At 44.6% G+C, this 20218-nt stretch overlaps 1 protein-coding gene across 1 annotated transcript in view; it reads left to right on the top strand.

Moving 5' to 3' along the window:
- LOC311111143 (chromobox protein homolog 2-like) overlaps nucleotides 1-19705 on the top strand; it is a 28444-nt gene extending 8739 nt beyond the window's left edge. The window contains exon 2 of the mRNA XM_084153830.1: nucleotides 19121-19705. Within this exon, the coding sequence (XP_084009956.1) occupies nucleotides 19121-19409 (289 nt within the window). The 3' untranslated portion in view covers nucleotides 19410-19705. The remainder of the gene's footprint in view (nucleotides 1-19120) is intronic.
- The last annotated feature ends 513 nt before the right edge of the window (nucleotides 19706-20218 follow it).

Raw genomic sequence — 20218 nt, 5'->3', positions numbered from 1 at the left:
TGGATTTATTTTTCTCAATTTGTCTGTCATAGTTGACGTGTACCTATGATGAAAATTACAGGCCTCTCTCATCTTTTTAAGTGGGAGAACTTGCACAATTGGTGGCTGACTAAATACTTTTTTCCCCCACTGTATGGTATACTGTGGAACCACATAAAGTACAGTTTAACATATACACAGTACAACCAGTTCTCCTCTCACCTGCTTTGTATAGGGGGATTTTTTAGTGCGGGTTGGAGCACTGCTCTATGGTGTGTGTGTGTATGTGTGTATGTGTGTATGTGTGTGTGTTCTACTGCTGTGTTTATTTTTGTTTATGTGTAAATGATGGCAAAGTGTTGACATGTGTTGTCCTTGTCTAGTGTGTCATTACCTCAGGAACTGTATTGTAGCGACCCTCATAGACAGGTATGTGTGCCTGAGTTATGACATTATCTTATCATGTGTTGGTGCATTACCAGTTATCTAGGTTGCGCGGGGTCCAGCAGGCCAATCCCCCTGCTGTCTGCCAATCAAACGAATGCCTGGAATGTTTCGGTGCCAGGCGTCCTTATGGTTGGTGGAACAGCGGGGGGCTGGGCACGGGTGATAGATAAATGTTGGTGATTGTGTATTTTACGGATTTGTTTGGCGTAGGCTAAGAGTTTAGGAATAAACCGTTTGAATAGAGAGCTTGATCCTATGTCCTGGACATTTGTTTATTATAAGGTGCTAGTCTTATTTCGGACACTCCACTCTCTGGCATTTACTTCATCTGCCATCACAAAGATCTCCCGGCGACGGCACGGAATTCCATTTGAAAGAAAAACATGTCAGATAGAAATCTTTCCACCACAGTAAAACAGAAGTGGTGTATCGAATGTTAATGAACAGCACCCACTGGTATACAAATCATTTATCCTTTTCAGAAGAGCTCCAAGGTGACTGACAAATGAGTGTCTTTTTCCATGAACTCCAAGGGGGCTCTGGCCCGGAGGCAGTCGGAGGGGGCACACCACACCTCCTCTTGGGGCAAACTCTGCGACCCCGGGAACAAGGCTGCCCCTCCCTGCTATGTGGAAAGTTTCTGGAGGCCTGCGAGGGAGAGAGCCTCAGAGGAGGCCTCAGCAGCTGGGGGACCCAGGCCAGCAGGCAGGAAAGAGGCTTCTACAGGGGAAGCTCAGTCTCCTCCACACAGCCAAGGCCAAGTTGACCAGAAGTACTAACAGCATCTCTCTCATACGCTCACATCTGTGTGCCTCAAATGGGTCGCTCACTCCCTCTCTCCTCACCCCTCCCTTCCTTGCACAAAATAAGACCTGTTTCTCTTCATTATTAAAACCTGTTCTTTTTTCTGCAACATCCAAAACACATCTCACCAATGCGAGCCATTTAAAGAATTTCCAGGGGAATTATTTGTGGCATGTCCCGAGGTGAATGACAGGCATTGTTTCAGAGCACTTCTGTAACAGTGTCCTTTAACTGGTCTACCCTCTTTATAAGCCATCCAGATGAGTCTCTCTGACAATGGGAGAACAAATGGAAGTTGTGCTGAAATTCTTTATCTAAACTTAGAGCAGACAGCCTTTGAGGCCAGGGCCTGTTTTGGCCAAGGGCTAGCTCCACAAGGAGGTGTTGATGAGAGGGGAGAGGGGCATGGCGAATTCCACAGATAAGTGGCGTGGCCCGGTGCTCCACGAGGTTAGGGAAGGAGGCACAAGAGACAAAAGGCTGACACAGCCATGGATGCACTCTCAGAAAGGGATGTTTGTGTATCTGAGGAGAGAGAGGGATAAGGTTAGGATAGAGTAAACAGAGGAGTCTGAATGTGGTGAGGCTAATATGAGTGTACAGATGGGACTAGGATGAACCAATCAGAAACTGAGATTAGCCAATCAGAACCTGATTGAGAACAGACCAGTGATACTGGCCATGTCCATTCCAAGGGGCCATAGGAATGGCCATAATCTCAACAAGAACCGAGACATAGCTCTGACTGCAGGGTGAGGGTCAAACCCCACATGACCCAACTGTTTAGCTCTCTCTCTGCCTGGCCCCATGCCCTCCTTCCCTCACATAGAGTAAATTAGCTCCCTTGAATTTGCCTCTGGGTCCTCAAGCTCAGATCCCAGCATTCCTAGCATTCTACGGTGTAATTAAATTGGCACTTTTTCTATTGAGCTTTATTTGTGTTGCTCAGAAACAGGAAGGATGGTCAGATTCATCAGATTCATATCTACTATTAAGTCAGGGAGAGGAAAAGATGTGGAATGAAATCCTTACGAGGGGGTGGTAATGAGAGTCTTATGGCAGAGGGCCTTCCCACTCGCCCTAGAGCCACTCTAAAGCACATCACTTATGTAAAACACAAAGCACTAACCCAAAGCATTATGTGGATGTTTTGTGCTTTTGTGGGTTGTATTGTGTGTGTGTCATTGTCTATGTCTTTGTGCTTTGTGTGTGTCAGCAGCAGCCAAGATGATACACCATGCTAGCTAGCTCAAAGCCGCAGAGACCCACAATGCAGCAGTCAGCTTGACAGAGTAGGGGGAGGGGCTGGAGATGTTGGCGAGAGATGTAGAGAGAGAGGGAGAAAGGGTGGGTGTGCATGCGTGCAGGCATGTGTGTGTGTGTGTTTGAAAGAGAGATAGAGAGAGAAAGAGGAGGTGGTGTGATGGAGGAGGGGAACATTCTCAGTATGGGATTCACATGTAGGCCTACACATTCATGTCCCCCCTCTAACCACAAGGGGGAGTCCAGAGCAATGTGAGCAGAGGTTGCACCCTGGTACCATCTCATAAGCAGGAGCTTGGCTGATGGCTGGCAAGCATCTCTGTCGACCATTGCTATTGGGGCAGCTATAGAGAGAGAGATAATATTTCACATTCCTAGAGACTGAGGAACACACACACACACCAAACAGGGCAACCTGAGAAGATTTGCTGATGCAACAGTTACCCTGTTACGTAGGTATTCTCTCTGTCGCTCTCTCGCTCTCCATTCCCCTTCGCTTCCCTCCCCCCTCTCTCTCCTTCTCACAGGGGCCCTTTGAAGAAAAAAACAGGATGTCTCATCACTACAGCATGTATTGCATTCCATGTAACTGGCAGTGTTCACCATGCAAACCGATGGAATGTGAATGAATAGTGTAACGGAACGGAACTAGGCCTTGTTACGAGCAGCTAAGAATGAGCTAATGAGTTGTAAGCTCATTTCACTATGATTTGAAAGTAAAGCCCATAATTAAAGGGATACTTTGGGATTTTGGCAATGAGGCCCTTTATCTACTTCCCCAGAGTCAGATGAATTTATGGATAGCATGCTAGCAGATACCCATAGACTTCCAGTCATTGCGCTAACTCTAGTCAGCATTGGCTCACAAAACTACGTCAAAGTTCCTTCGAACTGGACACAGAGACATAAAAATGGTATCCATGAGTTCTTCTGACTCTGGGAAAGTAGATAAAGGGCCTCATTGCCAAAATCCTGAAGTATCCCTTTAAATAATTCTAACCCTCTTGCCTTCCCTCAAAAATCTCAACCAGAGGTCAGGGTAAAGTCAGCCAGTCGAGCCAGCTATTATTGCAAAGTTCTGAGGGATAAGTTGTGTTATTGTTAGGAAAGACGTTATTGTGTATCTGACTGGGAGGCGGTTGGTTCAGTCTAAAGAGACGTACCCCCGGCCCAGACACCAGCTGAGATGGCTTTCCGTAGAGGTACAACTAGAGCCAGTCTCTCAGTGAGCCTGTTTTTTTCCTTCCTCCCAAATGTCACAAATGTTTCAGAGAGCGGTGCCGAGAGACGGGCTCTGACCTCGTTTCCTTGACAGTTTTACATTGGAGATTGAGCTGTGAATTTGGGTTAAGTCCCAGAGAGAGCTGAGTCATGCTGGTTCTACCTGTTAGAGAGAGGGACCCGTCGGTCTAGTTCCCCTGATGGGCGGGTGAGAGATACTCAGCCCCTGAAAACACGTTGCCGCCCTGTGCCTCCCCTCTCTCTTCCCTCTCTCCTGCTGCAGGGACATGTAATAGTGAGCACGGTCTGCAATGCTGTAGGGAGGTGCTGGGGTCACTGACGGAGTGGTGTTGCTTCCCTGTCTAGACTACCAAAGTGCTTTTAACCACCATGTCTCTCCTGATCAGTGTAGGACAGAGAGACGGCAGCCAAGGACAGGGTAGTGAATGGCTGCCTAACTCTCTGTCCTCTGTTATCCTCTATCCCCCTCTCACTCTCATCTCCCTGTCCTTTTTGCTATCCCCTCTTCTCATCCCCTCAGTTGGAGCCTTCAGTCCTCTCACAACCCTGCTCTCATTTTAACTGCATGGATAGGGCACTGTTTAGCTTCAATTCATTATTTCAATAACTGTGGAATTGTTTTTGCTTTGGTTTTGTGCTCTGTTTTCCTCTTAAGAGGCTGGAAAAACATTAAAATAAAATGAGTGATTGTTTTCTCTCCACATAGCATTCCTTGTGTGACATTGGATTAAACTATGCTAAACAAATAGCCTTTGAACATGTGATAAAATGGTGGGTGGTACTTTCCAGAATACAAAAACTAAAAACAGATGAAGTCCTCATCTACCCTCCTCTCTCAGTTCAATGTCTCTACTCTCTACAACCGCTAAATAATCATGTTAGTTTAAGTCGTGTGATGCAAACGACTTGGATTCAATCAGTATCTCTCTGTGTGAATGATTACCAAGAGGAAGACAGAACATCACAGCCAAATTATTATCTATTCTTTCTAGTGCCATAGTCTCTTTCTAGTGCACACTGTAGTCTCTTTCTAGTTTCATAGTAAGCTCCTAAAACAACCACAGAATATTTCACATGACAGGGAAATGGGAACCTAAGACTAAGGAATTGTAGGTATACAATTCCCTAATGGCATTGATCTATGATTGCATACCAGGAATAGCTTTTGCATACCAGGAATAGCTTTTTAACACCTTACAACATTCATCATTGTCACAAGCTTTCATGAATATTCATTCTGTTCCTCTCGCTTTTCAGTCAGAACTACTAAACTAGACAAGTGTGAGGAATTTGGGGGCATAATGCTCTTTCTTAGCTATTCTCCCATATGGACTTGGTGTTCAACAGGCGGCCAGCCTTGTTTTGCATACTGGTTGCAACTCCGCCCCTCAGATAAAATATTCCTCTGCACCATGAAGTTAATGCAGCAGAAAACAGTGTTAGGGATCAGGCCATTGGGTTACTTGTTACAGCAGGAGCAAGGGAAAGAAACAATGATTTATGCTTAGCGCTATGGCAATTGAAGTAGATATTGATATAAGACATCAAAATGTTGCCTAGGCACCAGTCTGACTCTAACATCTGACTCTAACTGTGCATTGTCTTCTGTTTCAATCTGTTGAATATGATTCCACAAAAACAGAAGCATCACTTAAATATGCAGTCCAGGATCTTATGCACAACAAATTCGTAACATATTTTACAAATTGGATTTGTAATATATCATCCAAATTGATTTATATACACTACCAGTCAAAAGTTTGGACACACCTACTCACTCAAGGGATTTTCTTTATTTTTTAAAATGTTCTACATTGTAGAATAATAGTGAAGACATCAAAACAATGAAATAACACATATGGAATCATGTAGTAACCTAAAAAGTGTTAAACAAATCGAAATATATTTGAGATTTGAGATTCTTCAAATAGCCACCCTTTGCCGTGATGACAGCTTTGCACACTCTTGGCATTCTCTCAACCAGCTTCACCTGGAATTCTTTTCCAACAGTCTTGAAGGAGTTCCCACATATGCTGAGCACTTGTTGGCTGCTTTTCCTTCACTCTGCAGTCCGACTCATCCCAAACCATCTCAATTGGGTTGAGGTCGGGGGATTGTGGAGGCTAGATCATCTGATGCAGCACTCCATCACTCTCCTTCTTAGTCAAATAGCCCTTACACAGCCTGGAGGTGTGTTGGGTCATTGTCCTGTTGAAAAACCCCCACACCATAACATCTCCTCCTCCATGCTTTATGGTGGGAAATACACATGCAGAGATTATCCGTTCACCCACACCACGTCTCACAAAGACATGCCGGTTGGAACCAAGAATCTCACATTTGGACTCCAGACCAAAGCACAAATTTCCACCGGTCTAATGTCCATTGCTCGCGTTTCTTAGCCCAAGCAAGTCTCTTCTTCTTATTGGTGTCCTTTAGTAGTGGTTTCTTTGCAACATTTAGACCATGAAGGCCTGATTCACACAGTCTCCTCTGAACAGTTGATGTTGAGATGTGTGTGTTACTTGAACTCTGTGAAGCATTTATTTGGTCTGCAATTTCTGAGGCTGGTAATTCTAATGAACTTATCCTCTGCAGCAGAGGTAACTCTGGGTCTTCCATTCCTGTGGCGGTCCTCATGAGAACCAGTTTCATCATAGCGCTTGATGGTTTTTGCGACTGCACTTGAAGAAACTTTCAAAGTTCTTGACATTTTCCAGATTGACTGACCTTCATTTCTTAAAGTAATGATGGAATGTTGTTTCTCTTTGATTATTTGAGCTGTTCTTGCCATAATATGGACTTGGTCTTTTACCAAATATGGCTATCTTCTGAATACCCCCCCTACCTTGTCACAACACAACTGATTGGCTCAAACGCATTAAGAAGGAAAGAAATTCCACAAATTAACTTTTAAGAAGGCACACCTGTTAATTGAAATGCATTCCTGGTGACTATCTCATTAAGCTGGTTGAGAGAATGCCAAGAGTGTGCAAAGCTGTCATCAAGGCAAAGGGTGGCTATTTGAAGAATCTCACATATAAAATATATTTTGATTTGTTTAACACTTTTTTAGTTACTACATGATTCCATATGTGTTATTTCATAGTTTGGATGTCTTCACTAGTTTTCTACAATGTAGAAAACTGTAAAAATAAAGAAAAACCCTTGAATGAGTAGGTGTGTGTCACGCCCTGGCTCTGGGGACTCTTTAATGTTGAGCCAGGGTGTTAGTTCCTATGTTTAGTTATTTTCTATGTTGTGTTCTAGTTCGTGTTTTCTATGTTGGCCAGGGTGGTTCCCAATCAGAGGCAGCTGATTCTCGTTGTCTCTGATTGGGAACCATACTTAGGCAGCCTGTTGGCACTAGTTATTTGTGGGATCTTGTTCTGTATAGGTTTGTGTTGGTGAACCTTTAGACTTCACGTATCGTTTTGTTGTTGGTGTAAGTACTCATTAAAAGATGTACGCCTATCACGCTGCGCCTTGGTCCGTCACTTCCTACGACGATCGTGACAGTGTGTCCAATCTTTTGACTTGTAGTACTCAGACACCTTGACTTTTTCCACATTTTGTTACGTTACAGCCTTATTCTAAAATGGATTAAATTGTTTTCCCCCCTCATCAATCTACACAAATAAAAAATGGAAATATCACACTTACATAAATATTCAGACCCTTTACTCAGCACTTTGTTGAAGCACTTTTGGCAGCGATCTGGGGTATAACGCTACAAGCTTGGCACACCTGTATTTGGGGAGTTTCTCCCATTCTTCTCTGCAGATCCTCTCAAGCTCTTTCAGATTGGTTGGGGAGCATCGCTGCACAGCTATTTTCAGGTCTCTCCAGAGATGTTAGATCAGGTTCAAGTTCGGGCTCTGGCTGGGCCACTCAAGGACATTCAGAGACCTGTCGCAAAGCCACTCCTGTGTTGTCTTGGCTGTGTGCTTAGGGTCCTTGTCCTGTTGGAAGGTGAATCTTCGCCCCAGTTTGAGGTCCTGAGCGCTCTGGAGCAGGTTTTCATCAAGGATCTCTCTGTACTTTGCTCCGTTCATCTTTCCCTTGACCCTGACTATTCTCCCAGTCCCTGCCGCTGAAAAACAACCCCACAGCATGATGCTGCCACCACCATGATTCACCGTAGTGATGGTGCCAGGTTTCTTCCAGACGTGACACTTGGCATTTAGGCAAAAAAGTTCAATCTTGGTTTCATCAGACCAGAGAATCTTGTTTCTAATGGTCTGAGAGTCCTTTAGGTGACCTTTGGCAAACTCCAAGCGGGCTGTCATGTTCCTTTTACTGAGGAGTGGCTTCCGTCTGGCCACTCTACCATAAAGGCCTGATTGGTGGAGTGCTGCAGAGATGGCTGTCCTTCTGGAAGGTTCTCCCATCTCCACAGAGGAACTCTGGAGCTCTGTCAGAGTGACCATTGGGTTCTTGGTCAACTCCCTGATCAAGTCCCTTCTCTCCTGATTGTACAGTTTGGCCGGGTGGCCAGCTCTAGGAAGAGTCTTGGTGGTTCCAAACTTCTTCCATTTAAGAATGATGGAGGCCACTGTGTTCTTGGGGACCTTCAATGCTGCAGACATTTTCTGGTACCCTTCCCCAGATCTGTGCCTCAACACAATCCTGTCTCGAAGCTCTAAGGACAATTCCTTCGACCTCATGGCTTGGTTTTTGCTCTGACACGCACCTTGGGACTTTATATAGACAGGTGTGTGCCTTTCCAAATCATGTCCAATCAATTGAATTTAACACAGGTGGACTCCAATCAAGTTGTAGAAACATCTCAAGGATAGTCAATGGTAACAGGATGCACCTGAGCTCAAATTCGAGTCTCATAGCAACGGGTCTGAATACTTGTATGTAAATAATGAATTTCTGTACTTTTCCTAAAACCTGTTTTCGCTTTGTCATTATGGGGTTTTGTGTGTATATTGATGAGGAACATTTTTTATTTAATCCATTTTAGAATAAGGCTGTAACGTAACAAAACATGGTAAAAGTCAAGGGGTCTGAATACTTTCCGAATGCACTGTATATATTGTGCAGGACGTAACATATCATACGAAATGGATAACGTAGTACACAATTGGATGATGTAGTACACAAAAAACCGGGACCCGCTTTGGCTCGTTAGCACCATTTTCAAAACTACAGCCTGAAATTATACAAAAGTTCTGGAGCATCACTTTAAAGCTAAATGGTTGGTTCAAGGATTATCCCATAGATCAGACATTGTGTTCATATTGACAGGTTATTAGATAACCCCAAAGTTGTTCCACTGGGCTCAATTCCTGATTTCAGTACGCCTCTTCTAAAAATACATCAAGATTACCTTGTTTCTTTTTTTAAGTGGCATTGCATGTTTGGGGAGGCACAGCAGTACACAGTACACAGGCCTAGCATGTGGGTTAGGTCTGCTCTCTCTGAAGAAGAAGTCTGCTCAATGCTAGGTCTAGGCAGGCAGGAAGGCAGAAGGCAGGGCCAGTAATCCTATTGTCTGCTCCCCCAGAGCAGAATAATATTTAGCCCAGCTCCTCCCTCTCAAGGAAAATGAGCAGCGTGGCACTTGCAGTGGTTACCACACCACACACCCTGTATCTCATTACACCCAGATTACCAGCTGAGAAGGCCAACTGCAAACTGTACTTACTCCAAGAGTTCTCATCAGCTTACATGATCCAAATGTTACAGTGTGTTTACAGTGTACAGTGTGCATTGGTGTATGGCAAATAATATAATATATAGGTGATGTGGCAAGATGTTTTGAGTTTGTTTCCTCACAGGCAATGCAATTGGCTTCTCATATTAAGATCAGCAGGAGTTGAGTTTTATCCAGATCCTGTGTCTCTGCCAATACCAGTGTGGCAGGCATATGGTGCTGCCGTAGGCGGAGGGTTAGGTGACGGTGGGAGGGCGGTGGGTTCAGAATGGGGAGTAAGAGCTTTAACGAGGTACGGAGGAGGGTAAATGAGGGAGCCACAGACGGAGGAAGAACAGTGATCCTAGGGCCCATAAAATCTGTTTGAGATTTTGCCTGATTTCATTAATTTTTTTCCCTAATTCCATTTTCTCCATTTAATTTTTCAAAGTTTCCATTTCCCCAGATTTTTCTGGTTTTCGCTCCCAAAATCACACTTTTTTAATAGAAAAACAACTAAATTGGATGTTTTAAGTCCACAACAATTCTTAAACCACATCAGGAGACCACTGTTAAGGTGTAGTTACCCTTTAATTCCAGTGGCACCTAGTAAGAGGCTGTTGTTTAGCAATGTTTTTGTAGGGCACATGTGATGGTAGAGTTTGCAAAACACATACCCACTGGATTGATGCAAATAATCATGATATCATTCTTCCAGGCAAGCATAGGCTTCTTTGTAATCAACATTTAATTGAGAAGGTTTTTGGGAAAGCCTTTCCATCTACCAGAAGATTTTTCATTAGCATCATTGAACAAAGTGGTAGCTGCGTGGTACACTTATTGCCTCTTCAGAAAGTTCCAGGAAATACAAATCACTGATGCATTCTGTTCATGTCTTATGATAAAATTATTTTAGTTTAATTTCAATACATTTTTGAATATTGTTGAATTCCGTTTTATTGTCTGGATTCCTTGATTCCATCCGCGTTCTCCGTATCGCAGATTTTATTGGGCCCCCACCGTAGCCTAGGCTACATCTTGAGGAGGGACTTTTCTAAAGTCCTTCAAGACCCCCTTCTCCCCTCGCCTGCTGCCCTCTGCTCCCCTCTTGCTATCCCGTGGCTCTGTGACTTGTGCTGCGGCTCATCTGTGGACTGCCACATGAGCCTGGCTGCTCTCCGCAGGGCTCCCCTAGTCATGCACAGAGACCGGCGCGCTTTAGGATCAACACGCTAATCTCTGTTAACACAATATCCAGGGGCAACTTCAAATGACAGGAAGAGGGAGTCAGCAAGGTCGTTTTGGGGAACCTGGGGCTCTCTTTGTTATGAGCCTATCCCTCGGAAACCATAGCAATGGTGAAGTGGAATTCATGTTTACATGTTTACATGTTCAATCTGCCAAATAAGAAAAGTCTCTAACTGGTTTATGGTATCAGCTGTGGGGAAACCACATTGTCTTGGCATCTTGAGCATATAGCTGAACAAGGATGCCAGTCTTATAATATAGAGATTCCTTGTTATGGATAAATATGTATTTAATGTTCCTGCCTATTTCAATGGTGTTAAGACATGTAAGTTATGTCTGTAATTCTGCAGAAATTCTTAATGGAATTCTTAGGGTTTAAATGGCTATTAAACTGTCACCAACGTGGCACACTAAATTCCTCACGAAACCTACTCTTTTGTTTGTATCAGTGTTTGTGTGTGTGTGTGATACTTGATTTGACTAACTCAAGGTGAAAGGCCAGTAGAAGGGGGACTGTCATAGTAACTTACAGTACTTCATAGTTAAATGAAGGCTGACACCCCACAACTTCAAGGATTTTTACCACTGATATAATATCCTTTGTGTGAGGGTGGTTCATTACAGTAAATCCTACATGTATACTATATCTATTACAGTTATGCATGCCATAGCTTGATCATTATCATTTCAATTAGTTAACAACTCTATGGATGCCATCTTACTTTTAATACAACATGAATTCTGTCATGCAAAATAGTGACATTTGCTTCATGGTTTTCATTTCATTGAGGAAATCCCAATCCAGTCTTGCGTAGCACAGACAAAATGTCCCTTTAGGCTTATTGTGATCCATTTAGGCCACTAAATTGTCAGTTGTTATATCACCGTACTATGTCTAGGAGTAAGAAAAGCCATTTTCTCCCCAGCAGGCTATTTTGAGACAGTTGGTAGGAGAGGCCCTGTAGTGGTCTGGATTCACAGAAACCTGTTACAGAGCCTCGATCAAAGTCTTATGACGGCAAATCCTGGAACATGATATTGTGGGGGATTCACGGCTCCATGTAGGGGAACAGCAATGGCTTTGACATGACTCTGAACACACAACACACAATTCATAAAATTAACTTAAAGTGGTCATCCCACTTTTCCCTGGTAATTGAAAGATATAATTCTAGAAAATCCCATATCAACTTGCCAATCACTAAGGATTCTGTAGACAGGTGTTGAAAAGAGAGTTTCCATACAGCTAAATTCAAGGTTTTACAGTAAGTCACTTCCCACTGGGTACAGACGTCAATTCAACGTCGATTCCACGTTGGTTCAACGCAATTTCATTGAAATGACGTGGAAACAATGTTGATTCAACCAGTGTGTGCCTAGTGGGTTGTATCTTGTGTTTATCCTCCAGTTTATATGTGCTCGGAGTGTAAATCTTGGCACATACTGTATATAGGTCTCACGTGCAAATCTATGCTGCTGATAAAATAACTAAACTGGGGCTAACGTTGCTACCAAATCAGTGCCTCCTCTGCACAATATGCCCGTCACAGTTGGGAGAATGTGGCATTTCAAGATGGAGGGGTATTCAGTCTGCCGCTGTGCTATTGTTGTGCTCCGAGTTCAACCTCTCCTTTCTTTTAACAGTAGGGGAAGGAAGGAGGCGATGGAGAGTCGAATAAAGACTGGGGATTTATCCCCAGAAACCTGTCATAGCTGTTATCAGCTTTCAATTTACACAGTGCCCATATTAGTGAATACAGCAGCATGTGCGTGGTTTGGAAGGTGAGTCGGTGTGTACAGTACAGTATGTGTGTGTGTGTGTCTGTTGCCTAAAGAGAAGGCTGTACCTACCGTTGTGCAAAGTGAATGGCTGTTTTGTTCTCAGGAATGGTCTGTTCTGATCGTGAGGCCTGCCTCTTTCAAGTACACGGACACAAACACACTTTGTTTTGCTATCCTTGTGGGGACCAAACAATTGATTCCCATTCAAAATCCTATTTCCCCTAACCCATAAACCTAACCTTAACCCCAAACCTAACCCCTAACCCTAATTCTAACCCTAACCCTAAACCTAACCCCTAAGCCTAAAATAACCTTTTTCCTTAGAGGGACCGGCAAAATGTCCCCACTTGTCATAATGTTCCTTGTTTTACTATCCTTGTGAGGACTTCTGGTCCCTACAAAGATTGTAAAACCAAAAACACATGCACGCACACACACAGTACCTGTGGAAATGGCTCCAGGCTTCTGTAGCCTGGGCTGCTGCTGTGACAGGTTGGGATTATAGATCTTGATACACTGCTTTTAGCTGCAGGAGCAGAGGGCAGCAGCAGAGGAGGGGGCATATTCTCTCCCTCTATATTTTCTCTCTCTCCCTGTCCTGTGTCTTCCTCTTCCCTCTCTAATGTAACACACATGTACATTACAAGCAGATATTATCTCTTATCCTCTGTCTCCTTTTGCCCCTCCCCCCCCCTCTCTCTCCCCACTGACGGTCATCTAATTTATAATTAATTCTCCAGAACAGGACAGGCTCTCTGGCATGGCTGTCTTAAATAAGCAGGGGCTGTGATTTAGCCGTGTCACCACTACAGGCCTAAACGCCAAGGTCATTTCTTATAGATTAGCCTTACAGTCATGTGGAGGGAAGGAGGCTGACCATAGTGGGGCTTTTTCTAACACTATCCCTTCATTAATCAACATTATATTGTATTCTGTCAGTATGTAGCTACATGATTTGCATTTATTTAGCATTTATTTTGAATTCCAATAATTGTTGCCATGTTTGAGCCTCAAGCAACGCACAATTAAAGGATTTGTCATTCTTCTCTGTTTTTAGCAGAACTTGTTTGTGCATTTTGATGACTGTGCACGGCCACTTCCACATTATTGCATAATGGTAATGGTATGGGTTCAGTTGTGCAGTTACCAGGAAGTTGTTCTCTATGCTGAAGGGCAAAAACGTGACGCCTCTTGCTGTGTACTTCTGTGGTCTGGCTGGCTCCACTGTAGCTACATGGATCAAGGTGACCCACCACAGAATGAATGTTAATCTTTCATCTAATCTTTCATCTAAAACACACACGTGGTGCATGCTTACGTACCCTCCACCATTGTTCACCAGGTTGCGATAGCAGGTGGAAAAAGCATGAAGTAATCGTCTTCAAGAGCATTGTCTTTTAGTAAATTATTTAGGGTGAGTGAGTACTGTGTGTCAGATTTCACATCAAGTGATATGCAGTGGTGTAAAGTACTTAAAGTACTACTTAAGTAGTTTTTTGGGGTATCTGTACTTTACTTTACTATTTATATTTTTTACTACTTTTACTTTTACTCCACTACACTCTTAGAGAAAAAGGTGCTATCTAGAATACCTAAAAAAGGTTTTCGGCTGTACCAATAGGAGAACCGTTTGACTAACCATTTTTTGGTTCCAGGTAGAACCTATTTGGTTCCAGGTAGAACCCTTTTGGGTTCCAAGTAGAATCATGCTGTCTGGTTTACTTAATATAAGGAATTTGGTGTATAGCATTTACTTTTATGACAATTGAGTACTTTTTCCACCACTGTACTTAAAGGGGACAGAAGCCAAACGTGAGTTGGCTTGGGTGTGGGATTTGATGTCTGTGTTTCTTGGGTGTCCTTGCCACCACTAAGACACGCCAATCTGTCAGAACCTTACCCGCAGCTGTATCCCCCCCTCAATCACAACAAACAAACTACCTGCAGGTTGAGTTCAATAACTACAGGCAGATGCATGGTGAGATGCTAGAGTAATATGAGAAGAGTAATATGAGAAGAATGTAATTGCGGAATTTATGTAGATATTCTAAACTAAGTGTTTTGATAACTTTCCAATGTAGAATAAACAACCCTTTACATAATACAGTAGAAGCAGTGTTCTGCTAATATACACGTAATTCCCAGCCGATACAGATACTGTACCTAACGACATTTTGTCTTGTGGTAATGGGGCTACCTTGGCAAACATGTCAGAGTGGTCGTACCTTCCTGTGTGGTGTCCCGTGTACAACAGGAGTTCCCTGATCATGGTGCAGAATACATAGGGTTTCTCCCTCCCCATTTTGACTGATAACATTCAATTCAATCATTTAAAAAAAGACAATACAAGTCAAAGTTGTGTCTAGGTCTCTCTCCATTCAGAGACATCAGTATCAAGCCCGTCTGTCAGTCTGGACTCATCACATCATCTTGCAAGTCTCTATGTGCTGGCTCTATACATGTTTCTGTGAACACATACACACATAGTCACTGTTCCAATGGCAGTTAGGATAGGCAATACCTGATACACAAACAGATAATAAGTTCAAGTTTAAACAGGTCATACTAAACCTACCTAATTCTGGTCTCCACATCGATGACCATTGGTAAGCAGGCAAGAGGTGAGGCTGGAGGTGAGGTCTTTGCCAGAGCCCCAATGATGGGCATATCAGCACACAAACAAACACACACACACACATACACACCCACACAGACAGAGCACTGATTACATTATCAATGGTGGTTATGATTAGCCTGGTGGAACCAACCTGATCGCTGCATTCACCTTTCTATTTCACTTCAGATATCATAAAATGTGAAGTGAAATAGAATGGTGAACACAGCGATCAGGCTGGTTCCACCAGGCTAAGATATGCCCTGGACATTGTATGCATCTAAGAAGTCGAAAATAAGCGACACATAATGTCAGTTTACATAAAGTATGTTTCACAATTTGATTATAAAAATGTATCAAAGTAATGAAGTGGGTTACCTTCTGAATTTGTACAAATGATGAGCCTGTGAAAGCTGTTGCCGCTGACAGGTGAAGGTTGCTGTCTGGTTACCTGCCAACATGGCTGACTGTTCCATTCATAGGAATGCTCACAGCAAGGGCCTGTTTGCATGATTCTGATGAGGGCCCCCTTGCTGGTCTTCTCTATGTTGCATGTTCGGCTGCAAACAACTGCAGCAGGCAATCTTATGAGGTGGTGTTGACTGGGGTGGTGTTCCCTCAATTACAGTGAGGGAAAAAAGTATTTGATCCCCTGCTGATTTTGTACGTTTGCCCACTGACAAAGAAATGATCAGTCTATAATTTTAATGGTAGGTTTATTTGAACAGTGAGAGACAGAATAACAACAACAACAAAAAAAGAAAAACGCATGTCAAATTTTTTTAATAAATTGATTTAGAATACCAGCTGTAACTGTAAATCGCCATATTGGCATTGTTTGCATCACTGGCAGGATTTCCCAAAAATGGCTGAATCCCAAAACTGTCTGAAACACCATGAACTCTGTGTGCATTAATTAGTCAAATTAGCTGCTGTCAAATCATATATGAAAACATGATACATATTTTGAAAGTTGAAAAAAAGCCCTTTCAAATCATAAGACATACAATAGCAGCACATCAAATCAATCTAAATTGTATTTGTCACATGCTTTGTAAACAACAGGTGTAGACTAACAGTGAAATGCTTACTTACTTTCCAACAACGCAGAGTTAAAGATAAAGATACAAAATAAAATACAAAATAGAATGAGTGACACGAGGAGTAAATACACAGTGAATAACAAGCACAAAATGGGGAGTACCAGTACTGAGTCGATGGTACAAGGTCATTGAGGTCGCTACGTATGTACATATAGGTAGGGGTAAAGTGACTAGGCAACAGGATAGATAATAGACAGTAGCAGCAGTGTATGTGGTGAGTGTGAAAGTGTGTGTGTGAGTGTGTGTGTGTGTGTGTGAGTGTGTGTGTGTGTATGGCGTCAGTATGCATGTGTGCGCATGTTATGTGTGTGTGGGTGTATGTAGTGTGTGTTTATGTGTATGTCTTTTGGGGTGTCAGTGTAAGTATGTGTGAGTGTGTGGGTAGAGTCCAGTGTGTGTACATAGAGTCAGTGCAAGATAATTAGTGCAAAAAAGGGTCAATGCAGGTAGTCCGGGTAGCCATTTGATTAGCTATTTAGCAGTCTTGTTTAGCAATCTTATGGCTTGGGGGTAGAAGCTGTTCAGGGTCCTGCTCATTCCAGACTTGGTGCACTGGTACTGCTTGCCGTGCGGTATCAGAGAGAACAGTCTATGGCTTGGGTGGCTGGAGTCTGACCATTTTTGGGCCTTCCTCTGACACCGCCTGGTATAGTGGTCCTAGATGGCAGGGAGCTCGGCCCCGGTTATGTACTGTGCCGTACTCACCACCCTCTGTAGGCCCTAGTGATGCTCTCAGTGGTGCAGCTGTATAACTTTTTGAGGATCTGAGGGCCCATGCCAAATAATTTCAGCCTCCTGAGGGGGAAGAGGTGCTGTAGTGCCCTCTTCACAACTGTGTGGGTGTGTGTGTGCCATGTTAATTCCTTAGTGATGTGGACACCAAGGAACTTGAAGCTCTCGACCCGCTCCACTACAGCCCCATCGATGTGGATCGGGGCATGCTCGCCTGTCCGTTTCTTGTAGTCCACGATCAGCTCCTTTGTCTTGCTGACGTTGAGGGAGAGGTTGTTGTACTGGCACCCCTGAGGGGCCCCGTGTTGATGGTCAGCGTGGCAGATGTGTTGTTGCCTACCTTTACGAAGTTCAGGATCAAATTGCAGAGGGAGGTGTTCAGTCCCAGGGTCCTGAGCTTGGTGAGCTTGGAAGGGACTATGCTGTTGAATGCTGAGCTGTAGTCAATGAACAGCATTGTTACATAAATAAGCAGCAGCTTGCCCAGTTGAACGCCGCCATGCAGGAAGTGCTCCAAACTCTGCATAATCTGCCCAGCACTCTGGTTCCACTTCAGGGAGCGGCGAGTGCCCCCAATCCACCTGTTCCCGTGCTATCACCCACTTCTGCGGGAACCCTCGCCCTACCGGAGCGCTACGACGGTAAAACTACTAAATGTAGCAGCTTCCTACTACAGGTTTCACTTTATCTGGCGCGTCAGCCTGGGGCATATCCATCTGACCAAGCCAGGATTGCGCTGCTGATTTTGCTACTTAAAGGAAAGGCGCTGGATTGGGCCACGGCAGTCTGGGAAGGAGAGAAAATGCCAGAGAAAATGTATCCCTGCGCCTTTTTCTCTAAAAAGCTTACCCCCGCAGAGAGGAACTATGGAGTTGGAGACAGGGAGCTGTTGGTGGTGATCCTCGCTCTGGAGGAATGGAGACAATGGCTGTAGGGCGCAGTCCATCCATTCCGGATTCTTACTGACCACCGGAATTTGGAGCACATACGGGCAACGAAATGGATGAACTCTCGTCAAGCCAGGTTGGCCCAATTTCTCACTCGCTTCCAATTCATTCTGTCCTACCGCCCAGGATCCCAGAATGTGAAGGCTGATGCACTCTCCAGGATGCACCATACCGGAGAAAGGAAGGATCTGGGGGGTCCTATCCTGCCCTCGTCTCTCATCGATGCACCTGTCGTTTGGGATGTGGACGAAGACATCCGCCTTGCGGCTCAGGAGGACCCAGCGCCTGCCAACGCCACTCCGGGGCGCGTGTATGTACCCACCAGTGTCCGTGACCGCCTGCTGATCTGGGTCGCACACTACCCTTACGGCAGGGCACTCTGGTATTACACGCACCCTGCATTCTCTAGCCCAAAAATACTGGTGGCCCACCTTGGCTTCTGATCTCTCCCACTATGTCAACTCCTGTGCTGTATGTGCCCAAACGAAGACACCTCGGAACGCCCCGGCAGGCAAACTAGTTCCTCTCCCAGTGCCTCAGCGACCTTGGTCACACCTGTCCATAGACTTTGTCCCCGACCTTCCACATTCTGACGGCTTCACCACAGTCATGGTAGTCGTAGATCGGTTCTCCAAATCATGCCGTTTTCTGCCACTAACTGGTCTTCCTTCTGCTCTCCAGGTGGCTGAGGTCCTGTTCCAACAGGTCTTCGGCATTATGGACCATGGCCCCCAATTCACCTCCTGGAGCAGATCGGGGCCAAGAACAGCCTCACTTCCGGGTATAGGCCTCAGTGGAATTGGCAGGTGGAGCGCATGAACCAGGAGCTGGGGAGGTTTCTTCGTTGCCACTGTCAGGACCGGCAGGGTGAGTGGGCGAGGTTTCTTCCCTGGGCAGAATATGCCCAGAACTCCCTCGTTCACTCCTCCATGGGGCTCACTCCCTTCCAGTGCGCCCTGGGGTACCAGCCGGACCTGGCCCCTTGGATACCCAGCCAGATCGATGCGCCTGCTGTCGATGAGTGGTTCCACAGGGCCGGACAGGTCTGGGACGCCGCCCGTGTCCATCTCCAGAGGGCCATTCGTCGGCAGAAGGACCAAGCCGACCGCCACCGCAGTGAGGCCCCTGTATTCCAGCCTGGGTATCGTGTCTGGCTGTCCACAAAAAACCTCCCTCTCCGCCTGCCCTGCAAGAAACTGAGCCCTCGGTTTGTGGGGCCATTTAAGGTCCTCCGGCGGATAAATGAGGTATCATACCGGCTACTCCTTCCCCCTCACTACCGTGTCTCACCCACTTTTCATGTGTCTCTCCTCAGGCCGGTGGTTTCTGGTCCTCTGGTGGATGCCGTCCCCAGGGGTACACCTCCTCCGCCCCTGGACATTGACGGGAGTCCGGCGTATGCGGTGAGGGACCTGCTGGACTCCAGGTTCCGTGGGGGACGGCTCTATTACCTGGTGGACTGGGAGGGGTATGGTCCTGAGGAGAGGAACTGGGTTCCGGCTGGGGACGTTCTGGACCCCAACCTAATTCAGGACTTCCACCGTCGCCGCCCTGACCGGCCCGCTTCTCGTCCTCGGGGTCGTCCAGCGGCCACCCCTATTTAGCCCTGGACTGTTCTGTATGATGTTGTGTGTGATTGTTTAGCTTCGTGTCGTTTACTCTATCTTTGTTATTTTCTCTTTGTCATTGTTAAGTAAACCTTGACCTTGTTAATTCCTGCGTCTGCGTCCTGCCTCTTCGTATACTCAGTACTCGTCACAGGCAGACCTTATTTAGTTTATTGACATTTGTTAATAAAACTCATGAATACAATTTTATGTCAAATTGGGTCCTATTGGGTTGTCCTGAAAACATTTAATTTTTTGGGGGTCTCAGAATTTATAGGGTTAACAAAGAGACACACCCCTCCCTCCTCCCTTCAACTTACCCAAGTCTGCCGTCTGGTCTTGACGATGCATCAATCAAAAATAAAATGTGTATATTATACGAAAATCAATGCTTTTTTCCAAAACAACCACCATTTACACAACTTAATTATGAATATAGAGAAAATGTATGCCATATTGAATCTTCCTTATTTTGTAAGGATTGAAAATCTGAAATCAGAATAGTAATATATTTGACTGTGAATGAGTTACAGCCTTTTTAGTAAACAGTGGTATTTTTCAAGAATTCTATGGAATGTTCTGTTGTCAGACACTTTCTTATCTAGATTGTATATTAAACACATATCTGCACCAAAACATATTACAAATGAAATTTCGTCTTAGGTACATATGATAAGGAAAGACATACACAAGTAATACAATAATAATAAATCAATACCTTTATTGAACAAACTTTATTGAGGGGAATACATTGTCTCATTCAAACCTGAAAACAAAGTGCACGTTACATCAACAATTGGAATGAC

The sequence above is a fragment of the Coregonus lavaretus genome, assembly GCF_964263955.1.
Source record: "Coregonus lavaretus genome assembly, chromosome: 37".
Taxonomy (NCBI): Eukaryota; Metazoa; Chordata; class Actinopteri; order Salmoniformes; family Salmonidae; genus Coregonus; species Coregonus lavaretus.
This window is presented reverse-complemented; position numbering and strand designations above follow the sequence as displayed.